Source organism: Opisthocomus hoazin, chromosome 3, assembly GCF_030867145.1.
Source record: "Opisthocomus hoazin isolate bOpiHoa1 chromosome 3, bOpiHoa1.hap1, whole genome shotgun sequence".
NCBI classification, from domain to species: domain Eukaryota; kingdom Metazoa; phylum Chordata; class Aves; order Opisthocomiformes; family Opisthocomidae; genus Opisthocomus; species Opisthocomus hoazin.
The window spans coordinates 42,417,115-42,440,284 of NC_134416.1; the positions used below are offsets into that span (position 1 = coordinate 42,417,115).

Below are 23,170 nucleotides of genomic sequence, written 5' to 3' on the forward strand. Positions count from 1 at the left end.
GGTCAGTCATCCTTTGAGAATATGAACTTTTGGCAAGTCAGAGAAATGAGGATGATCCCTAAATGCATCAACAGTTTGTACTGACACGTGCGTTCCCCGGATAAGAAGGAGAGTACCCATCCATAGCCTGTCTAGACATACAAAACAGAAGTATTTTATTGTCTCTGAATTAGATTGGATCAAAAACATAGCCATTTTTTCAAACAACTACATTAATAAGAGAATATGAATATTCAAAATGCAAATAGTGCCTGACTTTAACATTCACTTTTACAAAGTTAACCTGCAAGTCTTTTGTTGAGAGATAAACAAGGTAAAGTTTCTCTGTCATGACGAAAGACTGTAGTACCCTTTAGAAGAAGAGTTTTAAACTGTGCATAGTCATTTCTCATGCGTCCTGGATCAGTTATCTGATTTGTAAGTTAACTAGGTCATAGAAAAAAAAACGAAGACCTAACTTTTTGATGCCTCATTTCCACTTCTCAGGCTGGCATGTGTGTGCCTAATTAATAAAGGTTTTTGCTTTAAATATGTTTTTCCTTTATCTAGGTTTCCTCAGATGCTCGGGAGCTGACCATACTCTGAACTGTCTGAAGCTGAGTATGCTTCACTGAAAGATCAGGAAAGTGAAAACACAAGATTTGGAAGTACGCTTGTCTCACATTCCCCCGGCTTGACTCTGGGTTGGACAGAGATGCCCAAAGTAAGAGCTTGATTACCACAAACCCCATATTAGAGCCAGAGAGATGTAGTTCCCTTCCTCCCACTCCTTTGATAATGTCAGGTGACTGGACTCAAATTTAGATATTTCATATAAAAATGCCTAATCTTAAGTGAGATTAATCTATCTCTACTCGTACATGAGACATCTGAGTCCAACCCATTGGTTTCAACAAAGATTTTCTCCAAAGTGACTTTAGCATAGCTGAGACTCTAGGTGTACTGCCACCTAACTGACTGTACACTCCAGGTCTCATTGATTCACCCAGCTTCCATTTCTACATCATTGTATAATTTATTCTAATGTAAAAATGTAATCCAGACCTTGCTAGTGTATGTTATGAACTCCTGACTGGAGTGAAAATCATATTCTCCTGAGGTTCTGGGTTTTTTACCTTAGGTCATGCTAAAATCCAAGTGCGATAATTAGGTGGACATTACACACATCCATGGCTGGAATTCCATGTTAGTTATCTAATTGTAAGTAAATAATATTTTTTGTTACTGAAGGGAAAGATACGAAGACATGGTACTTCCTGGAGTGGATAACACTGTGCTTCCAAATAATGGCAACCTGCCGAACCAAGTTAAACATGGGATGTGGCTCCACAGAAGGAGCTGTTTATGGGATAGCACCAGGTCGTATTTGGATTATTTGTTATGTTAGCAATGTATTTGCAGCAAAACAGCAAATTCAACTGTTAAAAGGAGATATATTTTGCAGTGCTTTGTGCGTATGTATTATATATAATTCACAGATTTGATCTTCGCTCTCTGCAGTGATTGGTCTCAGTGGGACTTGTGACATTTCAGTAATATGGACCAATGAATCAGATATGCTACTCTTTTCCCTCTGCTATTTTTTTGAAAGCACTGGAGAGTGGTGATATTTCTGCCACCAACCATGAGGTGGCATAACATGCACAGCAGAACAGATGTTTTTTACTACTCCTTTGTACCTCATGTTTCTTGGCATATTAGATTTTAATAGTGAAAGGATGTAAAACTAGTTAAGCTTTTAGAAACTTTTTACTGTTACAAAAACAATGACAAAGTTACATGCATGTTGTGGTGCTTTTCATTCCAGCAAATAATCATTTTGAGCATACTACTACATGATGACTATAAAAATAAAAGCACATTTCTTTTCCTCTTTGTTCTTTTCAGTTTGCTTTCCACTATCTAGTTTTGCTTTTAGCGTGCTGCCTTTTGTATGTCTGGTTTATTTCTTTTCCCAAATCTCTCTTCCTTCACAGAGTTAGCCTCTCCAGGCTTGGTTTTCCTTTCAGGTTATTGTAATGTGAAAAAGATTTGATGAGTTAAGAATAGCCACAAGTCTGATTTCTTACTAACTGGGCAGATTAATAGGACTGTCTTTTAAATCAGATACATATTACATGTCTGTTAACTACAGACCCGAGTTTAATACTTCCACAAACACACAGTTTACCTTAACAAGGTGGAGTGTTAATTTAGATATGAAAATTTTCATCAGAGTGCATGAATTTAATGTCATCATCACAAGTGCATCACAAACTAATTTCTCGAGCACAGCTTTTTGTATTTGCTTGCTTGAAGAAAAAATGCCAAAGATTCTGTAATCCTAAATAAAATCCAGCACAAAAAGACTTCTCGCAGATTTGGAAAACTCCCTGGAAAACCATAAATCAGCAAATGGACTGTGTGCCATGGGTCTTGCTTCCCTAGTAAGCACAGTCTCTATTACATCTGTCTCATTTTGATCACTGGAGCACCTTACGATACAGGGATGCAAAAGGGAAGTCATTTTAAGCTGTCAGTGGAGGATACTTTATACAGGAAAAAATCCCAATCCTCCTTTTCTCATCCCACAGAGAGAGGAGGGGAAGGATAGAAGAGACGGGGCCAGGACAGAGGTGTTGCGTGAGCCTTTGCTGGGGGCAATGGAAGGCAGATGCTCGTCCAGGGACCGCAAGCTGACAGCCTCAGGCAGTGGCCAGATGTGCAGGACCCTGCCTGTACCGATGGGCCCTGTCACCATGTGCCCAACGAGAAGAGCGGTCACCACCCAGAGATCTCCCACAAAGGTGGCAGTGACAAGGCAGGTCCGAGGTGGAGCCGAGAAGCGACGTCGGGGAGCTGGGGTCGGGGAGGTCCCTGACCAGGCACAGGCATGGCCGTGACACAGCTCAGGCAAGCACCACAGTCCAGACCCTGGATTTTAAATGCAGTTAAATTAAGCTCCCAAGCAAAGCAGGGGAGGTCCGCAATGAGGTCTCCTGGGGCTGTTTCTCAGCAGGCTGCTGCAGGTCACAGAGCCCGGGGTGGGACCTGCCTGTGGCAGCCAGACCCTCTTACTCCTCTCAGAGCTCTGGGCTCCTATGGGTTTCCTCCAGAGCTGCCAGCCAGTGCTGGCACCAGGACAGGTCCTGGGGGTGCTCCCATGGGCAGGCAATGGTCTCTGTGATTGTTACTCTAGTCTCCAAACACTCAAAGGGACACTCCCTACAGCAGTCTAGATACAGCCTCCTCTAAACTTCGGGCAAACAGACTTATTTGAATTATAAGGCCTTTAGGAATCAAAAACATGACTATGAATATATATATATGTGTAAGAGTGGCATAGAAGGTTACTGGTGATCACACACCTGAGGATTTAGCTGCGACATATAAGCCAGGCAGCTTTATTTCTTAAGAAAAACAACATATTGCAGTGTGGATTATTAATATCGGACCAAGGTTGTTGAAACAAGTTGTTGGCTTGCATTTGCCCCAGCACTTGGGACTCTCTACCTGCTTGCCACTCTGGTTCTGGCTATACAGATAAAGCAGGGTAAGTACATGGGCCAAGGCGGGGAGGTGACTTGTTTGCTCATGTGTGCTCAGTTCTCATTCCAAAAATGTCATGTGCTAGGAAATGCTGTTACCCTCCCTTGTACATGATGCTCTAATAATTGAGCAGGTACGCAATGTTGTGGAAACGAGAAATTAGATTACTCTTGGAATCATGTCCAGCCAACTTAACTCAGCTTCAGTGAGTCTGTTTGGCACCGACTTACAGGAGTGTTTGGAAAGCACGGCTGCGTACAGCTGGTGTGAAATAAATAGGAAACTGGGACAGAAAGCTTAAAGAAGTGATACTGAGTCCTAGGGAGATAAGCAAAACAAAGGGAATCTTTCTTTGCCGGCATTACTTACACATGGCTGCGGTTTAGTGAGACTATCTCCAGAGTCTGCTGCGGGTGTTGAGAGGCAGCAGGCCATGCAGGGGCAGCTATTCCGCAAAGCTGTCACGGCGGGGACCGTGTTGCATGACTGACCAGCAGGTACGCATGCAGAGGCAGGAATTAAATCCAGATGATTAATTTGCTTAAAATCAAAGAGAAAGATTCAAACTATGATTTGTATGAAGGATATGGAAATTATGGCAAGCAACCATCGTTTATCAGCAGGTGGCTGTCAACCTAGTGAAAACAGCACACCTTGTATGTAAGCATTACATACGCTTGCCAGCAAGCGGTAGAGGCTAGATCTGTGTCCTTAGCTGCTAAATAATTACTTAGAGTCCTGAAGAGCCCAGTTCCCACTTAGAGTGAAGCAGAGTGCTGCTGCTACTCCCAGGTGATCAGGGCTGCTCCGACCTGCTGTGAGCACACCACCAGCACACACCGCAGGCAGAGCTCTAAGGGGCAAACCCTGCTGCAGTGATCTTGATATGGAGTATCTTCTTTATGTGCCCATTTTCACAGATCTGAATTCCCTGATTGTCCATAATGCTTATATTAGTTCACCCTTGAACCCGCTGCAAATTAATGAATCTTTTGGGCTGATCCCCAGTTACAGTTGTGGGGACAGTCAGCTCCCTGGACAAAGAAGAGAGACAGAGACCACTTCTTTAAGGCTGCATCGACGAGGGCACCCCCCACCCTATGCAGCCCTAACCCATCAAACCTCCGACATGACCCAGCCGCCCTGCTGTAAAAGAACTATCCTGGCAGGGAACAACATGGCCCCATCGCTATGTCGGGCACTAAAGAACAGGTTCTGTCAAAGCACTCAGCATAGCGGGTAAGAGCCGAATCTGTTTGCGAAAAACGTCCTGCTGAAGTTGGAGCTTTACGTGGAAGGAACATTTTACCAACTTGAAAAGAAACTTCTTCAGTGTATAAAAGAGCTCCCAGGTTGTAATTTGTTATAATTAAACTAGATGAGGCGGATACTGGAAGGAGGCAAGCCAATTAGTCTGGGACGTCGATTTTTGTTTGCCACTGTCAAAGTCGGTTAAAGGAACTTGATAGATTGCTGGGTTGGTTTTTTCAGCCAGATAATCCCCATGTGAAAGACAGGCAGGCAGCTGGGTGCAGAGAAGCACATTGCAGTTGCCATTGAATAAAGGCTGCAGCTGCCAGCGTGGTGCTCGGAGGTGATAAAGGTGTTGCAACTCCTGAGCTGTGGATGACTGGATGGAGAGGTGAAACTCAGGATCCAGACATGGAGCAGATCCCGGCACGGTGGCTATGAACAAAGAAAGCCTACACTCAACGGTGTTTGAAAGAGACAAGGCACCAGCTGTTGGGGCTAAAATCTGCCATTTTGGGGGCAGGACAACAGGCTTTTGAGTGGCTCTCTTATGTGTTCTCAGGTTTTAAACAACAAAAGATAGTCTTGTCTCATGTTAGCCAGCAACCATACCCCTAGCTTCAAACCCTAATATCCTTATTAATACATGGTAAATACCACCTTCTAAATACCATCTTCTGCACTACTGAAAGAAAGCAGGTGTTAAATAAAACCAGCTATAATTCTCAGGTTTTTAACTGGTAAAGTGCTATTGAAAATTACTTATAGTAGTTAATGTCATATCCTAGCACTAAAAAAACCCTTCAGCAAATCCAGATTATGAACTGTTTAATTTTAATGAGTTCCTTCAGATCATAATTGAACTTCAAAATATTTATTTATTTCAAATTTTTTGTAAAAAATCTCTATGTATAGGAAAGAGCTGGGCATATCAGTGCAACCAATAATTCCTCCAGCAACACCAGAAATTGTAATATATCATCACTCTATGTCACTGTACCAGGCAAAAATCTGTTAATTTCTTGCTAAACTTCCTGTTTTCAGGTCCTGAAGGCATCAGCTGCTCTTTTACGAAACTGGTGGTACCTGACTCAGTCCTTAGGGAACACGTGGTTCCGCATTTCTGCAGTCACATCTCCAGTTTTGCTATCAGTTAAGGTACCATTGCAAATCTGATCCTCTGTAAAATTTGAATTAAGCAGAAACTTGGGGAAAGGAAAAAAGTCTAAAAGTTTGAAGGACAGATCTTCAGCTGTTCTAAGTTATTACAGTATGACTTCTTAATGCCACCAGAACAGTTTATACCAACTGATAATCTAAGGTTTTAGGATTGTCAGCAAATTCTGTTTTGCGGTACAAACCTAGTCATTTCCTGAAATTGCATGTTACAGTTAAGCTTAAGAAAACTGTCCAAGTTTATTGAGAAAGCCGACACTTACTTCCCATGTAGCTGGCTGATCTGGGACTCACCTAACACCTTACTGAAAGCATATGTTGCAAAAATAAAGGAATTATTGCTCACAGCTTCCTACAAAAATGTTAGCCAATATGTTCTACTATATTGGAGGACACAGCAATTAACATTCAAATCCATTTATTATTCTCAAGATTGTTTTTTCCAACATGTATAGATTGATTGGTACTATTTTTGTGTCTCAATTTAGAAAAGAATGACAGTTTCCCTTACCACTGCAGTGTGCATTTTGGCTTGTTCTAATGAAGACAAATTCCTCTCAATCAGGATTGTTCTGTTCATTAAGTGAGACAGATGGAAGACTTGCTGTATTTGTAATGAGTACGAGATTTTTAGACTATTTGGGATATACTAGTTTGCGTTCCCCAGCTAAAAAGTGATCAATATTTCAGATGGAAAAGAAGTCAGGTTCCGTCTTCACAGAATTTTTGTGGTGTGTACACAGTTCTTCATTAGCAAGCTGAAAACCTGAAGGACCCCAAGAAAGGCAGGGTTTAGACACATTCAGACAAATTTGTAAAACATGATCCAGCAGACATGCCTATCCTGGTAGAAAATGAAACACACTCTTCCAGAACAGAGTATGAATCTGTGCAACCGGCGGGATGTAGTGCTCCTTCCCTTGCCTCCTGCCTGGTCCCGAGGGTAGCACTGGGTTCAGTTGGAGGCCTTTAATCTGCCAACCCATAATAATTAATGCAGGGAAATTAATGCTGAAAAGTAAAACCCAAATGGGAACGATGTTGATCATAGAATCATAGCATAGTTTGAGTTGGAAGGGGCCTTTAAAAGTCATATAGCCCAACCCCCCTTCAATAAGCAGGGACATCTTGAACTCCATCAGGTTGCTCAGAGCCCCGTCCAACCTGACCTTAAATGTTTCCAGGGATGGGGCATCTGGGCAGCCTGTTTCTGTGTTTCACCACCCTCATCGTAAAATATTTCTTCCTTACAACTAGTCTAAATCTACCCTCTTTTAGTTTCAAACCCGTACCCTCTGTCTTATCGCAACAGGCCCTGCTACAAAGCCTGTCTCCATCTTTCTCATAAGCCCCCTTTAAGCACTGAAAGGTGGCAATAAGGTCTCCCCGGGGTCTTCTCTTCTCCAGGCTGAAGAGCTCCAACTCTCTCAGCCTTTCCTCACAGGAGAGGTGCTCCAGCCCTCAGATCATTTTTGTGGCCTCCTCTGGACCCGCTCCAACACCTCCATGTCTTTCCTGTGCTGAGAGCTCCACAGCTGCAATCATAGGAATCACTGTGCTGGATGCTCACTTCCTGGGCTCTCTCTGCACTCAAGAAAGTTGAAGGAAGGCAGCTTCTGGGAACTGTTAGACACTGAATGGTGCTCAGTTATCCCCGTCTCTGAAGTTCTGGAGCCGTCACAAACATAGAAGGCTGCACGCACTGACTAGGTAGACATCATCACTAAGGCATCATGTAAAGAAACAGAAAAATCTGTTGTGCTAAGCAGAAGTAAAATATTATGGAAGCAGATAAAAATATGTTCACCTTATTAAAATATTACAGCAATAAAGTAATTCACACTGTATCTTCTTCAAGATGCCTCAAAAATGATATTATTAATAAAGTTTTGTAACAAACTACCTGTTTTTTAGTGCTAATATCAAGTCTTGAAGATGGGACAAACCTACTACTTTGTGGTATTCTAGAATATAGGGGAAAGAATGTATGAGGGAACACACAAATACATAAGGACAGATGGCATTATCTTCATACAAAACATCCCTCTTTTTGGCACAGTCTGACTTCACGGATAAAGATATACCATTTGAGGTATATCCAGTCCTAGGAATGGTAAGAAAGGGTTTTATTCAGTTGTTGTTTCTATTGACTTTGTCTTAACACTTACTTCAGACTTGGTTTCGGGGAAGGTTAACCTATGTTCAGGTTGTGTTTTCTCCAAAGATGGTGAAGTCTTTGATTTAACTAGCTAGGAAACAGGTGGATGCACCACAAGAGCCTTGTCACCTAAAAATGATAGACTCCACCTGCAATTTATTACCATCCCCATTGGGTTTGTATTGATAAATAACACAAATAGAATTTAGAAGGCAAAGAGTCAGGGAAAACATCAAGACAAGCCTTCTTCTAGCTCTCATCTGCTCAGACTTGAAAATATATGATTCAAGAGAAGACTGCAAATTTAGGTTTTAAATGTTGTTGCACCAGAAATTACCAGCTGAATATTGTGAGGATATTTATGAAGGAACCTAGTGGACCTCTGTTCATCTTCCGGTGGAGAGGTAGAGATATCGGAAGAAATGTCCTTCCTGACAGTCCCACCAAAGAAACCATAAAATGAGAAAGCACAGAACTAGAAACAACCCCAAAACACTGATGAAGTTTCCACTGAATGCTGAGGCACGTAGGCTCTGTGGAGAGACGTAACTCTCTGGGGCATACAACTGTGCACAGCACTTTACATAGTAATTAAGAAGAAAGAAACAGTGTTTCCTTAAAAAAGCTGCCAGTTCCCCAGAGAAAACAGCTGTGTGCATCACTTTATGCTAGTGGAGACAGAATAGAAAACAAAACACCACAGAGTTACATACATGTTCTTTGTCTAGAAGTATTTACAAATAACTTTACAAATTTTTACAGACATTTTCAGGTTTGTTTGTTTACTTTTAAATTAAGAGCAAAATTAGTCCCCAGAGGCTTCTAAGGCTTCAGTTGGTGCCTCGTACTGTGCATTCATGCTTGGCTTCTTCCTGGGAGAAGGGAGGAAAATAATTTAAAAATGTGCAAATCACAGACATCTAGAGAGCCCTGGATGTAAGGATTCCTAGAGACTGACAGCTATAGAGCAGTCATCCTACTTCTCTTCAAATCAGAGACAGCTACTGGTGGTGGACTCAGGGCAAAAGAGATTAGGGAGGGAGAAGGAGCCATATATGAATTGCAATAATTAGGTGAGTACGTTAGTGCTGGAACATCTGGGTAAAAGAGTCATAGATCAATTCCTACTGCCTACAGCAGTTCAAACAATGCAAGGAATGGACATCATAAATTCCAAACACAGCAGTGAAATGATATCTTGTACACTGTTAGGGTTTGACTCCTGCTGCATATTTTGGAGTCAGAATTACTGTTTACTGACACAATCTTGACCAGGCACAGTATGATTCTATCAGTCAAAAAATACTGACTTTTTTTTGAGAAAGATGCACCTTTCTCCTAGTTTTCACAGGTTGTTTTGTTTTCATGCCTTAACACTAAATGTTGTAAAAATACTGAAATTAAAAAAGAAAAAATTTACAATTTACAAGTGTCCATATAAGTAAATTATTCAAAAATTCAAGATCATCTACAAGGATCTATGAAATAACAACGCTGATAATGACGCTGAGCCTGTGGGAAGAACAATCCACATGCCGTGAGAAACGGATGGTGGGTTTCTTCCAGAATGATGAGTTGCAAGGTTGGTCTTTTCTTCTAAAATCTGGTTCTTCAGCTACAGCAGCAGAAGTCTTGAGTCCATGTTCATTACTTACTTCGACCTAAAAAGCAGAATATATTAATTACTTACAAATGAAAACCTATGTTTATCTTCTCATTTGTGAGATGTAAATTCACACCAGCTGACAGTTAGTAACTAATCAACAAGTAGATAGAACACCTCTGGTCACTAATTTCCTCAGCTGTAAGACCCACATATAAGGTCAAGAATGAATGGCTGGGTAAAAAGTGGCAGTTTTCATTCATGTGTACCACAAAGGCAAAAAATATCTGGGGAAAAAATGCCACAGATAGTGAACCATGCCTGAAGCTCACATAATACTAGATTCTTTTCAGCATAATATAATTTAACAATGTAAGATACACATTCACCACATTACAAAATTCTGACATGACCTGAGTAAAAAAGTGTGCGTTTGAGCTGGACTCATGCTGTTTATAGTCCCCATCACAATCACACCCCTGCTGAATCTACGTATTCTCACATGACTTCCTGTCAACCATGAAAATCTATGATGGTCTTGCACAGAGATTTTACAGTGGGTAGAGTCTCAGGAGAAGATGCAAACAGCATGGGATCACACAGACCATCAGAGAGCAGTGATTTCTCCACTGGCAGAGTTTCTCAGACATCGCATTAGTCCCACGTGCAGAAGCCAGCAACGTCCCTAGAAATGCTAGGGACACCAGCAGCACTGTATGAGACCTACTAATCCAAACACGAATGGGGCACGTGGAAACTTTAACTTCTGCACACCATTAATAGTAATAATAATGATAATGTTACAAAAACCTAATGCAAGCCAAAATGCAACTATTTATTTTTTTCATCTAGAAACACAGAATCATTTAGGTTGGAAAAGACCTTTAGGATCATTGAGCCCAACCGCAAACCTAACACTGCCAAGTCCACCGCTAAACTATGTCCCTAAGCACCGCGTCTACATGGCTTTTAAATACCTCCAGGGATGGCAACTAAACCATGTCCCTGGACAGCCTGTTCCAATGGTTGATAACCCTTTTGGTGAAGAAATAATTCTTAATATCCAATCTAAAACTCCCCTGGCTCAACTTGAGGCCATTTGCTTTTGTCCTAATTTCTTCTAATCCCCATGCTCCTCTCTTTTCAATATAGCAGTACATGAAGTAATTCTAATACCGAGTGACCTGGCTGTTGATAACTGTGTTTCAAACAGACGACAACACAACAATCTGCTTTATAGTCCATGTGCTTTAGTCCCAAAGAGAACATGACAATTTTTTTCCACTCCCTCAGTTGTCTCATGCTTTACACACATGTTAATGGAAACTGCACAGTTCAGGCCAAAGATCTTGCTTCTCCTTGTCCGGTAGCTGAACGGAGTTATAGGCAAAATGAATAGCAAACAGAGAAGATATGATCATTCATATTTACATTAAAGAATGTTCCCTGAGAGACCAAGTTCAAATTTAACCTCTTCTCAGGGGTGAAAAGGAAAACTAATCTTAGACTTGCAAATCATTGATAATTATGGCAGCATTAAGCAGATATCGTACAGAATGTGCATACTCAGCAAAACAAGACTGACTTCTACATAGTTTGGATGAGGCTACAGAATCTTGTCGTTTCAATGGGCTGTGTTTAGTTAATTTCTGAATGAAATAAGAGAAATAAAAAGAGTGAGAAAAGGGAAATGAAGCCAAATTTTCATCTATAAAAGGTATCATGCTAATTTTTCCCATGAGAAAAGTGTCAAGGATGGCAAAATATTTGCAACCTTTATTAAGGTTTTGAATGTATTTAACGAGCATTATTCATGTTCTAATTCTCAGAGAACAGAAATGGAGTTTTTCACAGCCTGGACACCAGAAGTCACATTTCTTAGGGATACAGTGGATTCTCAGACTGTATATAACTGGTACAGACAGCAATTAACTTCTCAAAAGAAGTCAAGAAGGCTGATGTGCTGCAGAGAGATAATAATCTCCAAAATTCTGGCACAATCCACTGGCTATTCAGATTGTTTCCAGCAATTAGGTTTTTAATTCACTTTTTGATCACTGATGGTATTTTTCCTCCCTGCTTGGGTAAAGATCCTCTGTATCTTTCAGTGCATAAAACCAAAACATTAATAAAGAAGAAAACACAGTATAATTTGTGTTCCAGTTTTGTACTTCTGGCAGCCATAAAGAGGCCAGAGAGGGTCTTCCCAGCTGTACAAGAATACTCATGTATGGGAAACAGGAAGATGCCATTTATTTTCCAGTATTGCAAGCTCACCAACAACCCCCAAATCCTTCAAGTTACTTAATCAAAATCTGCTATCAAAGAACAAATTCTCAGATGCTGTAACTTTTCTACTGCAAAACACATTAGCAGATTTTGCAGGAACATATATATGTCTTTCGTGAAAATATCTTTTTTTCCTCTCCTTTAGTTATAGTAAGTTTGTGAAGAAAGTACTAAACTTTTATTCACCTATTACTTTAAAATTAACCTCAATGCAGGTTTAGAGATTAAAATCTTTTATGGGGAGGCGTAAATGTTGTAGCTATGGCTTTTTTTGCTCCTGGTTAACAATTTCACTTTTTCAGTCTCTATCAGCTTATTCAGAATGGTCATAACTCCATTTTGCTGTCGTCTTTCCCATAGAAAATGGAGTAAAATTTGCATTTAATGAAATGTTACAGATTCCAGTGTAGAGGGTGCACTTGATGCCATGTCAAAGTGTTCATTATTTCATTTTGATGTCGTAACGTGACATTTCTTCCTGTTCGAACATACACCGTCATACTGAGATAGGGCTTTTCTCTTTTGCAGGCCTTCATAATCCTACAATATTTACTCACTAAATTTGACTGAAATGTTGTCCGTGTTTATTTCTATGAAGTGAAAGCTGCAGCATGAATAACATATATTTAAAAAACATGCAGAAGTTCATAAAGTCACAAGCAAAGTTCAGGTGTCAAGTGCTGACTTAAAACACTTGGTTAGCAATTTTCCAGGTTAAATTAAAACTCCCAGCACATGCACACAGGCGTACACCAGGAAACACCTTCAACCTCATTTTAATTCTGTTAACTGGTAGGTAAAATACAGTAAGTCATTACATCAGTTTCAGTCAATATCAGCGGCAGGTGTGTTTTATGTTACATTTAAGTTGCATGAAAGGCCTGAAGGTAAATTTAAAGACAGAAAGCATCAGGGCAATAACTTACAAGCATCTAAGAAGAATTTCCAAATGAACATCTTCTATTTTACCAGTAATACTTTGAAATATCATCTGTTTGAAGTTATCTGAGCTTCTGTCAAAATATATGTATTAGTAATGTCTCCCAATCTTAATTTATTCCAAATAAAATTAATAGATATGCATCCAAAATTATTCATTAGGTAGCAGTGTAGGAAGAGTCTATGAAAACGTGATTTTGATGGTGGGAGCAAATAAGTGATGACAGATAACGAACGTCCAGTGAAACTCTACAGATAGATAGGTTTTAAGCTCACTAGCAGTTTTTCAGCAAACAATTTTCTTTCAGCAGCTAGACAAATGTAAAAGCTTCTGCTTTTCCATAAATGGGTTAATCACGTTAAGGTTTATGCAGCAGCAGCCATAAACCAGCTCTCTTCTTGCTAAAAAGTCAGCAGGGAAGCAATTCCACCCTTCACTGCAAGCCTCTCCTTGCGTTAAGCCGAGGCGCGACATGGCAGACACGGTGATATCTACTAATCCTTGCTTTAGCGGATATGTCACCAATGACAAAGTGTCCTTACTCACATGTTTTATGTGGATTAATTTTTAATCAAGCTCTAATTAAAATATAATTAAATTATTAGTAACCTGATGCCAAAATTATTTCAGGAGAAGGTTAGCTTTCAGTCCAGTTAGAAGGATTAATATGGTCCGTAGGACCGGAACCTTACCTACAGGCTTTACAGGCTTTAACTCAACATGATCCTGGGGGGGCTGTCGGTAGGAGTATGTGTCAAGTCCGCCTATGAAATCAACTGAAAATACAACAGTTCCAGAAATGAACAAATGGAAATGAAAATATGTCAACTGAAAAAGAAACATGGACAAATTATGTTTAAAAAAATGGTAAGTGCATGCAAGTGTTTGCTTACAAGAAATAAACAAAGTACGTAAAGCTGCAGTGGAAGCTGCCAACAGAAGTCTCTGTGCTCTGTCTTCCTTGGGGTCCACTCAGCCCTGTGCCTGGCAAGGTGGGCTACCAGCTGGCTGAGCAGACATGCGCACTCCTGCCAGTGTGCGTGCAAAGGGAGCGTTCATGGAGCTGCAGTGGGAGGAGGTCGTTGCTGCTCCTTAGGGCAATCTCAGCATATATTTCATTGATTCGCTTTCCGCTCCTTTTGCAGTGTTTAGAAATTTAGGCAGTGGAAACAGTTTAGCTTGTGAACCTAATTTCACCTAAACTTTTACAATTGGATGGACTTGCAGGAATGCAGCACAACAACGGCAAGAAAAACCAAAGGTGTGTCTGCTGAGTTGAGAACAAACAGGTGAGAACTGAATGTGAAGAAGCAGCATCACCTTCTCTGGATGAACTTGTGGGGACAGGAAGCCTTTTCAGAACCCTTCTACTTTCTCTCAAGATTTCTATGTCAGAAATAATGTTGAGATATCTGCTCTTGAGAAGTTTTTAGTGCCTTCTACAATCATAATGATTTTAAAATAAGACATCTTAGTCTGAGTTTTGTATCTTGTTTTGTCTGGTAAGATTTTTCAGCAGCTTAAAGAAGCCACAAACCCAAGCTATCCTAGAAATCTAAAAGCAGGTTCATGGAGAAGGTTATTCTTCTGTTGATATAAATGGGCTTCTTGCAGACCTGTGCATAGCACGTTAGGATTCTTTGGTCACATTGAAAGCAACTGCCTTCGTTTGTTTATACATAGGCATATGTTAAAAGCCCTCAATGGAATTTTGATCCTCATTGTATTAATCGCTGAATGAGCACCTAATAAGAAACAGTCCCTTCCCAAGCAATGTATGCCCTAGGTAAAGAAGGAAAGTTAAGATTGCTCATCCAGGGTGAGGGGATGCAGAAATGAGGCTTAGAGATTGAAGGACTGGTGAAATATCTGCTGAAATCTGTGGAAATGCTCTTGTTGATTTTAGTTCCCTCTTTTCTTGACTCCAGGAAAGGGGTAGCTTAGCTGAAAACTGAACGGGATGTACTTCAATCACACAGCATCACCTTAGCTGCAAGAGTTTTTTCTTAAAACTGTCTGAGCAGGACATAATGCTGCAGAGCTAGCCCAGCCCGAGTACCCCCCCTAGCCTATCTGCACCCCTGCTTCACACTGTAGTGCTTTTTTGCTGCAGCTCTCCTTCAGAATGCCGTCACCAAATAAAACAACGTACATCAGCATTGACTTAGGCACTAATGAGACTGAACCCTTACAGAAAGATGTATTTTCAGATATATTTTTGTAAAAGTTGGTTTTTAAAGTATCTAGATGTCCAATACAAGACACAGTTACAGATTAATTTTTTAGAATAAATGATATCCATAGTGATATAAATTTTTTTGTGGTTATATACTTCAGTTTTCACTGCTTTCTGAAGGGGCTTACTTATTTTTTACAGTGGACTTGTGATAGGAGGAATTTGAAAGTACATTTTTGAGATAATTCAGCACTTCACAACCATACATCATCCCTCTTAGCAATCATAAGCATTATCTGCAACTGTAAGCAGGGGGGGAATTTAAAGTAACCAGTCTTTCTAGTAAAAAATCTTTTGGAGAAAGAAATGAAGTCAATAAGTATTAATGAGTGACAACATAGACATGTCTTTGTCTGACAAAGAAAATGTATTTAATAGCACCATTCATGATGTTGCTATTGAGATGAGCTGCTGAAACTTGTTTAGCTGAGGCTTTCTTGCTTGCAGTCCAAGATGTGTTATACAGTATTAAAGTTGAAGTTTGACTTAAAATTTGTGTGAAGCTAATTCTCAAGGCAAGAAGCTGCTTTATCACACAAGACAATGGAATGTGCCATTTTTCATTATGCACTCTATTTTATGGCTGATAGCTCTTTAATATGAAATTTATTCATCAGTTATTTGAATTATAAGTTACATTTCATTTTAAAAATTCAGTATGATTTTACCTGACATTTTGACCACTTCTGTCTTGTAGACTCCCGGGACTAAGACCTCAAATGGCCATTAAATGTAAAGGTTTGAATTTTTATTTTCATTTGGTAAAAAGATATTACTATGTACGTTTCACTGCAAACAGACATCTTAGACATTCAACTTTGATCAAATATTTTAAAACTTCACAGTGACTAAACTTTGAGAATGCCATACATCCCTCTGTTCAGTTGGGCAAAAGTAAGCAGCTGAAACATCTGTATAAATTTCCCAAGGGGAAAATATTAGTTTAAGGATGATACCGAATAATTGATTTTGTTTATTTCTGGCCTGGTGGATAATGGATAATTTATGCCATAGATTCATAGGACTACAGTAATTAACTTCAGAACATTGCATAAGCCTGGAAGAAAGTTCAACACAGAAAAAGTAATTTTCTATACAGTTCTATAATTCTACGCATTAAATTATAACAAAACAAAACAAAACAAAACACAGCTTGTTAGCAGTAGGGATATTCAGTCTATAAACAACGAACACCCCACGGAGTCCAGTCATTAACTACAGTCATGCAGAGAGAAACTTAAAATCCTAGGGAGAGGATTTTTTAGCACCCCACGGATAATAGCAGCTTACAGCAGAAGCTAGTTATTTTATCTGCAGCTGGCTGCAAAACATGATCTATATTCCCAGGGAATTGCTCTCTCCTTGTGTCACCTCAGTTTTGTGGTCATGCTGGATGCTTAATGGCCAGTGTGAAATGTTCCTTTAGAGTTCACTACCTGCTGGGCTTGGAAGTGCAAATCTGTGCTGGCTGTCCACTGCGGGTAGTCCATTAAAATAGTGTTCATTCACTCACGGGCCACATCAGAGGAACAGTTGTCATAATCTGCTTGAGTGAGAAAAGTGCAATACGCTGCTGGCTGAAGAAAGTGTATCCACTGTCATCAGTAATTTTGAGGGTTATTCTTTTCCAGACAGATGGCATTTAGGTTTGTCTTACTACTATTAATCCAGCACATTCACCCATATGCCAGTTAGAATTTGCTTTCCTTTGAAGTGAGCGCAGAAGAATCAGAGTCCTGAAAAAATCCTTTCCCACCCTCTCATCTGGAGTTCAGCTTCTCTGGCAATATCCCACTGACCTGCTGGCAGGCCCTGTGCAAACAGCTGCCAGAGCCTGCCAGCCCATCGGTATATTACTAATTTCTCCTTTCAAAGCTGGTAAATTCTAAGCGTGTCTGGATGTGCAAGGTATGAACAGAGCAGTGATATGCAGACAGCACGATGCTTTGTAAATCCTGTAGTCTCTTGGCCCGGAATACTATTGATGCTTCCCTCTCCTTCTAATAAATGAGGGTAAGCCCCAAAACTGACGGTTTGAATGGCTGTACATCCAGCTGTCCCCTTTCCAAGAGAGGGGCAGGCTAGCAGCTGCTTGAATGTGTGTTTCTATGTACAGAAGATTTTCTTAGCCTAAGGAGTTCCAAATACTATTTTTCGTTGCATTATTTTCCTTCTGCTGTGACTTTTCAAATGGCAATATATTAATGCAATTGCATTCATTAAGAAAAGGTGTCTAACTGGGGAGGGTGTAACCAGGTCCTGTAAGTGACAGGTAGGAGGAAAAGAAGCTAAAATCATCAAGAAGGAGGAAGCAAAAATGGGGGATTGACAATAACTCAGTGCTAGATGCATAAAGCCCAAACTCTGGACTTTCCAATGTTTGCACTTGCAGCTTATATAAAATTTCCAGATAAGGATGTTTTTTTTCTAGGGTCTCTACCTCTTTGGTTGCCTTCCATTCACAAGAGACACGCTGTTCTTACATGCTTCACTGAGCCAGCCAGACTGACCCAACTACCTGTCTGGAGCCAGTATTATCCATTTTCCCCTCTTTCTACTAATCCTGAGAACTGAAACCTCAAGTCACATAGCAGAAGAATCACAAATTCCTTTGCAGGATCCCAGGAATAGCTTCTCATTTATGTAGAGGACTAAAGGAGGGAAAATGTGTGCAAGACAATTAAGAAAGGGAGAAGAAGAGATATCAGTAATCACATGTGGCACTGTGATTGCTGTTCTGTCTCTATGAAGTACTAGCAGACGGTAATCAGGTTAAAACAGGACAAAGTGGTAGAAAATTACTAAGAGACAAGCTTTTACATAAATTTTTATTACTGGAAGCTAGAAGGACAATATTTCAGGGTTCCACAGTAATTATTAAGATTTTGTACCAGACTTTTTTCTTAGTCTTTACCTATCCAAATAGATCGTCATTTTAAAAACTGCCCTGCATTGTAACACGTGAGTACCACACTTCTCCGCAGGACTGCGCTGAAAGAAGTTGCACACAAGTTGCCTTAGAGAGGGCACTGGTACAGAAATTTTAACTAGATCTTTGCTATTGAACTCTCTCCTCATTGTATCAGTGTTGTGACATCCAAGATTTTAACATCAGATATTCAGAGATTTTTTATTTTGCAAGGATGTGACTGCCCAGTAAGATGAAAAAAGTATGAGGAAGATCAAAGCTGTTAGAAAGTGAAAGTGGCTCAAACCTTCTTATTCCAGATCCTCAAGTCATTCCAAATATGAAAATACCTTTCCAAAATGTTCTCTGTGCCATGCCTTTGAAAGTTCTTTACAGCCTTACCACCCCATTACTGAAGTTCAATGACTAGCTGCCTGATTACGTTTTTTTTTTTCTTGAAGTATTTCTCAATCACTTTCAGGTCATTAAGGACTCTTGGCCACTACATGGTAAAAGTCCCTAGAAAAGTACAGTCATCACACATAAGGTCTACAGCAAAAATACTTACCACAAGTTTATTATCACTAATTTAGTATCAGAAAAGAATATACTTTAAACTGCAAATATATAAGAATTCTTTCCTTTAAGCTTCAGCAAACATCCTTTTTTTGTGACATTTTGCTATCTGCAAACCTGTATTGCAAAACTTAAGTTGATGAAGAATAGCTTTCCATTTTTATTTAAAATGTTTTCTCTTACTCTCTCTAAATACTTATCAGAGCCTAATCTTTTGGGTAAAGCAAATCAGCCTGGGCATCATCTCATACATCTCAGCATGACATGTCATCAGCAATACTGTTTGAACAAAGTATTTCTGATGATACATTTTCTTCCTATATAGGTCAATATTTTTTGGTGAAAATGCTAACATTTTAATGAGAATGTTAACATTGTTTTCTCAATTTTTGTCTTGATCACTAAAATACTTGTCTGATGACTAGTAACTAAATGACTTATTATTTATTTATGGAAAAAAGCATAGGGAGGTTGTATTTAAAAACACTTCAAACAAAGAAAGCTTTTTTTCTGAGGCTTGTGTTTAAAGGTGCAATTGCTAGTTCTAGAATAAGATTTTAAATACAGTGAAGGGTAGCCTTCTTTCTGCATATGACCAAAGTAAATTGCAAACAGTTCCAATTACAACTTCCTACCTAATTTTTATACAGTAAGAAAATTAGAAATGTGAATAATTTTAGCTCATTTGTTTTCACTAATCACTGATTTTCACCTCTCTGGCACCATTTCTGATCTAACCCCCTTTGGTGCAGAACGCTCTGGGATTCCCTCTTTTTCTTACTGTTTAAGTTAATATACTGACCACGTATGAATTATGCTAGCAAAAGAAAAATAATTCATGCAAAAAAGATACTAAATGCCCAGAATCTACATCCATCAATTACATTCACATAATACCAAGACAGAAACAATTCCATTGAGTTTTCACAACACATACATTAGTCAATCCACTAAAGTGACAGCTCAAATAGTCAAGAGTAATGACTGTTGTACAGAAGGCCGCTACAGCTTCAGTCACATCTCCAAACACATGATCTTCACAATAAATGTGTTGAAGATGGCTCCAGAAGAGAAAGAACTCTGAATCTGCTTTTTGAAGTTATTCTTTGATCTTTTTTGGTATTCTTATTCAAGGATATATGTTATGTATTAGTATGCCTTTATATCTCTGCTGAGTTTGATGTCATAAACTACAGAGCTCTTTTAAAAACGTTTCGTGCAGATGCTGGGACCAGCTGGAATCAATCTATTCCACCTACAGTTCATTACTAAGTCACCAGCTAGATGTTTTGTTTCTTCAACTATTTTTTTTCCCCTGTCACTTGAGTCCCATGGGACTCTGTTTCTGGCCTGTTATTCTTTGTATCCATACCAATTTCTTTACAACATTTAAGCATTTATATCTGCCTGGTTATTATATATCCATGAATACCACAGCTGCTGTTTCTAACCTTAACTGCAAGCCACAGATGCTGTAGTATGTGAAATTAATGTTCCCTTTATATAATGCAGACCCCATTCAACTCTATTGAATAATTAAAGATACTTCCTAGAGCAAAGTATTTACAAGATCAAATACATGACATAAAGCCTTGCCTTTCAGAACACTTGTGACATTTGGAGGAAAGGATTTCTGTGCACAGAAGAAAGTTCACACCATCCATTCACAGTAGAATATTAACTTTATTTTAAAAAGCAGATTAAGATTCTTTTTATCACTGAATGATTCTGGATTTTTGTTCCCACCTTCCTATGGATGGAACAGTGTTCCTGAACTTTGCTGCTGTCATTCTCTGTGACATGATATTTACTTTACATGTTTGTGTCTTTCCTTGTCTTACAGAGAGTGAACGGGCATTAGCCAAGGATGTTCAGGAGAGCGTGTCTGTGTTCATGGCACAGCACAGGACACAAGCCAGAGAGGCAAGGAGCTGCCAACCTGCTCTTCAAGCAGAGATTGCAGTGGGGAGCAGCAAACCAAGCGGGTGTTAGAGGCGATGGAGACAAGGCTCTGCTAAGGACTCGGAAGGCCAAGCAGTCTGCTGCAATTCAAGAAGCCTCAGGGACTTGGCTGAGACTCAGATGGGAAGCACGGTTCTCCAACCGCATGGACACAGACAACAAGGGAGGAAATATAAACCTCTAACTTCTATTCTGTATGATCCAGTAACTTTGAGTTTTCCATTTAAGTGAGATAGTTTATAATCCAATTAATTCTGCCTTTTTCTGTTTTTGTATTGTGGTTTTCCTTGGGAGTTTTCTATAAAGGGGAGTGTGTAATTCCTGAGCTGGGTGAATAAAGCTCTGTCACATTCAGCTCATGTTGCAATTTTTCTTGTCTTTCCTTTATAGCTCTATTTTCAAATCTTTGATTTAAAATCTGCTTAACATCTCTGCCCGTTAAAATCTTTTGCTGTCAGTCAGGAGAGTCTCCATCTTCCCTGACTCTTCCTTCCTTCGTTAGTAGCTGACTTTGCTAACAACCAGGTACAGAACTACCACCTTTACCTTGACAGACTTGACTTCTTGAACTAGCTACGCATGCTAAAACATGTAATTCCAGTAGGCTGAGAGGCTGGGTATCAGCTTTTCCAGAAGAACACTGATCTGGTGATATTTTCCACTTTATGATATCAAGTACATTAACACTGTGTAACATTGTTTTCTATTTCAGATGAGGCAATTTCCATCTCCTCGTTCTTCTCCTCATTTATCATCCTGCCTTTGCCCCCGTGACCATCAGTGACATCCTGTGTAGAAATGCTGCTTCACCACATGACATTTGCTCCTTAGTGTGGGGCATTGTATGCGTTCCCTCCTCTGCAACTACACTGTGCTCTTAGCTGCACCTTGCTTAGCAGTGAGTTGCTTCCGTCCTTGAGGAGCCAGACCTCAAGGCCTTCTACCACACATCTTCCAGGGTTTCAGCCTCTTTAAACTCCAAACTACCTTTTTTCCACTGCTAAGCAATGCTGCCTCCAATGCTGCTGGAGCGTTCCTCTCCTCATCCCAGCAGAAAATCCTGTATTCTCCCTCCCAGCAGGTAAGCCTGTGGTCCTACTGTGCCTTCTCTGAATTCAAGTCTACAGATCAGAAACAGAACTGGACAAACACCTTCTGTGATCTCCAGATTATCAGTCACCTCCTTTCAATCTTTTATCTCTGTGGATGCGCATAAGCCAGCAAGCTCTTATTTTCTGTTTGTTTTTGCCTTTAGTTTTTCAAGATGGGGAAGCCAGCAAAATAACCCTTCTGTTGATCATGTCATGCCAGCCTTCTCTAGTCCCAGTAAATGCATTATCAAGGCCTTCTATGGTACCTTCAGCCTGCGCCAGAATATCTGATCGTCCACTATTTCAGAGCCATTGTGGCTGTATCTGCAAAGTCTACTATTTAATCACATTCCAGGGCAGCAATGAATACACGTTTGTCTCTGTGAGTGTTTCTCTGCAAATGGGGAAATCTATTGCACCTCATATTGTTATTGCTTTTGTCCAGCTCTATCTTCACGTTCTTGCTGATGGCTTAATATTTCTTTTGGCACTACCATCTCTGTCACCAAATCAAATTAGCTCATCAAAACCCTAAAATATAATATGACTACATTCTCAGCTTTGAAAATAGAACTAAGAATGTAAAGCATTATAAAATTGGAGCTTACAATGGCCAGTGGTTTTCTCATATATGATGGAGTGAAAAAAGAAGTATCATGCATATCAGTACACGTGATGGCTAGGAAAATAGTTTTCTCCTTGTTAAAAAGTTGGTATCGTTTCATATTAGGAGAAAGATGAATGTGCAAAAGAGGAACAGAGTCTGTAACACGATTAATACTTTGAAGCCACCACTGAATCAATCTGCTAATGATAAAGAAAGATAATGCAATCCTGACCTCATCCATAAAAAATCTTCTCCCTGAAGAGAGATGAAGTAAAAAATACACTTTTATGAAAACCTTGTAACTCTTGAATTTCAGTCCTCCAAAATAACACATTGTCATAATTAAGGAGTAAAAAGAAAATGAGTAGAAATCAATGCCAAAGAAGAAGAGTCATCAAATATATGGTGAGAGTTACACAGCAGTACTTGGTTTTGCTGCACCTAACCTGTAATATTGACAAAAACACAGACGTACTGAGATTAAATTTCTGCTAACAAATCCAACTGTATATTTACTGATTCAAGGCAAAAGAATGCCAAATGACGCTTAAAGGGGGTCCAGGTATGACCCAGATCACAGAGCACTGGTAAGAGAAAGACTTGTTATGATATAGAGATAATAAAGCACACCAGCAACACAAACTAAATACAATAAATATAATGTAGCCTTTGTAGCCTTTTTGAAAAATAGGTTTTCTAGGAACAGGTAATATATTTTATTTGACCAGCTGGCCCAGCTGGAAAACCATACCAGCTATATCACCCAATTTACTAAGATAACACATCTTGCTATAAATCTTGCTTCTCTTATATCCTGAAGTCATTAGGGCTATTGAAATAGTAAA

The 23,170-nt window shown here is 39.7% G+C and overlaps 1 protein-coding gene across 2 annotated transcripts in view; it reads right to left on the reverse strand.

Annotated features, from left to right (window-relative positions):
• Positions 1-472: 472 nt before the first annotated feature.
• NKAIN3 (sodium/potassium transporting ATPase interacting 3) overlaps positions 473-23,170 on the reverse strand; it is a 383,671-nt gene continuing 360,973 nt past the window's right edge. Inside the window, exons 6-7 of one of the 2 annotated variants that reach the window (XM_075416079.1) lie at positions 13,638-13,721; positions 473-9,774 (exon numbers count right to left, since the gene is read on the reverse strand). In XM_075416079.1, the coding sequence (XP_075272194.1) occupies positions 9,761-9,774; positions 13,638-13,721 (98 nt within the window). In that variant the 3' untranslated portion in view covers positions 473-9,760. The remainder of the gene's footprint in view (positions 9,775-13,637; positions 13,722-23,170) is intronic. The other variant, XM_075416080.1, reaches the window with a different exon arrangement.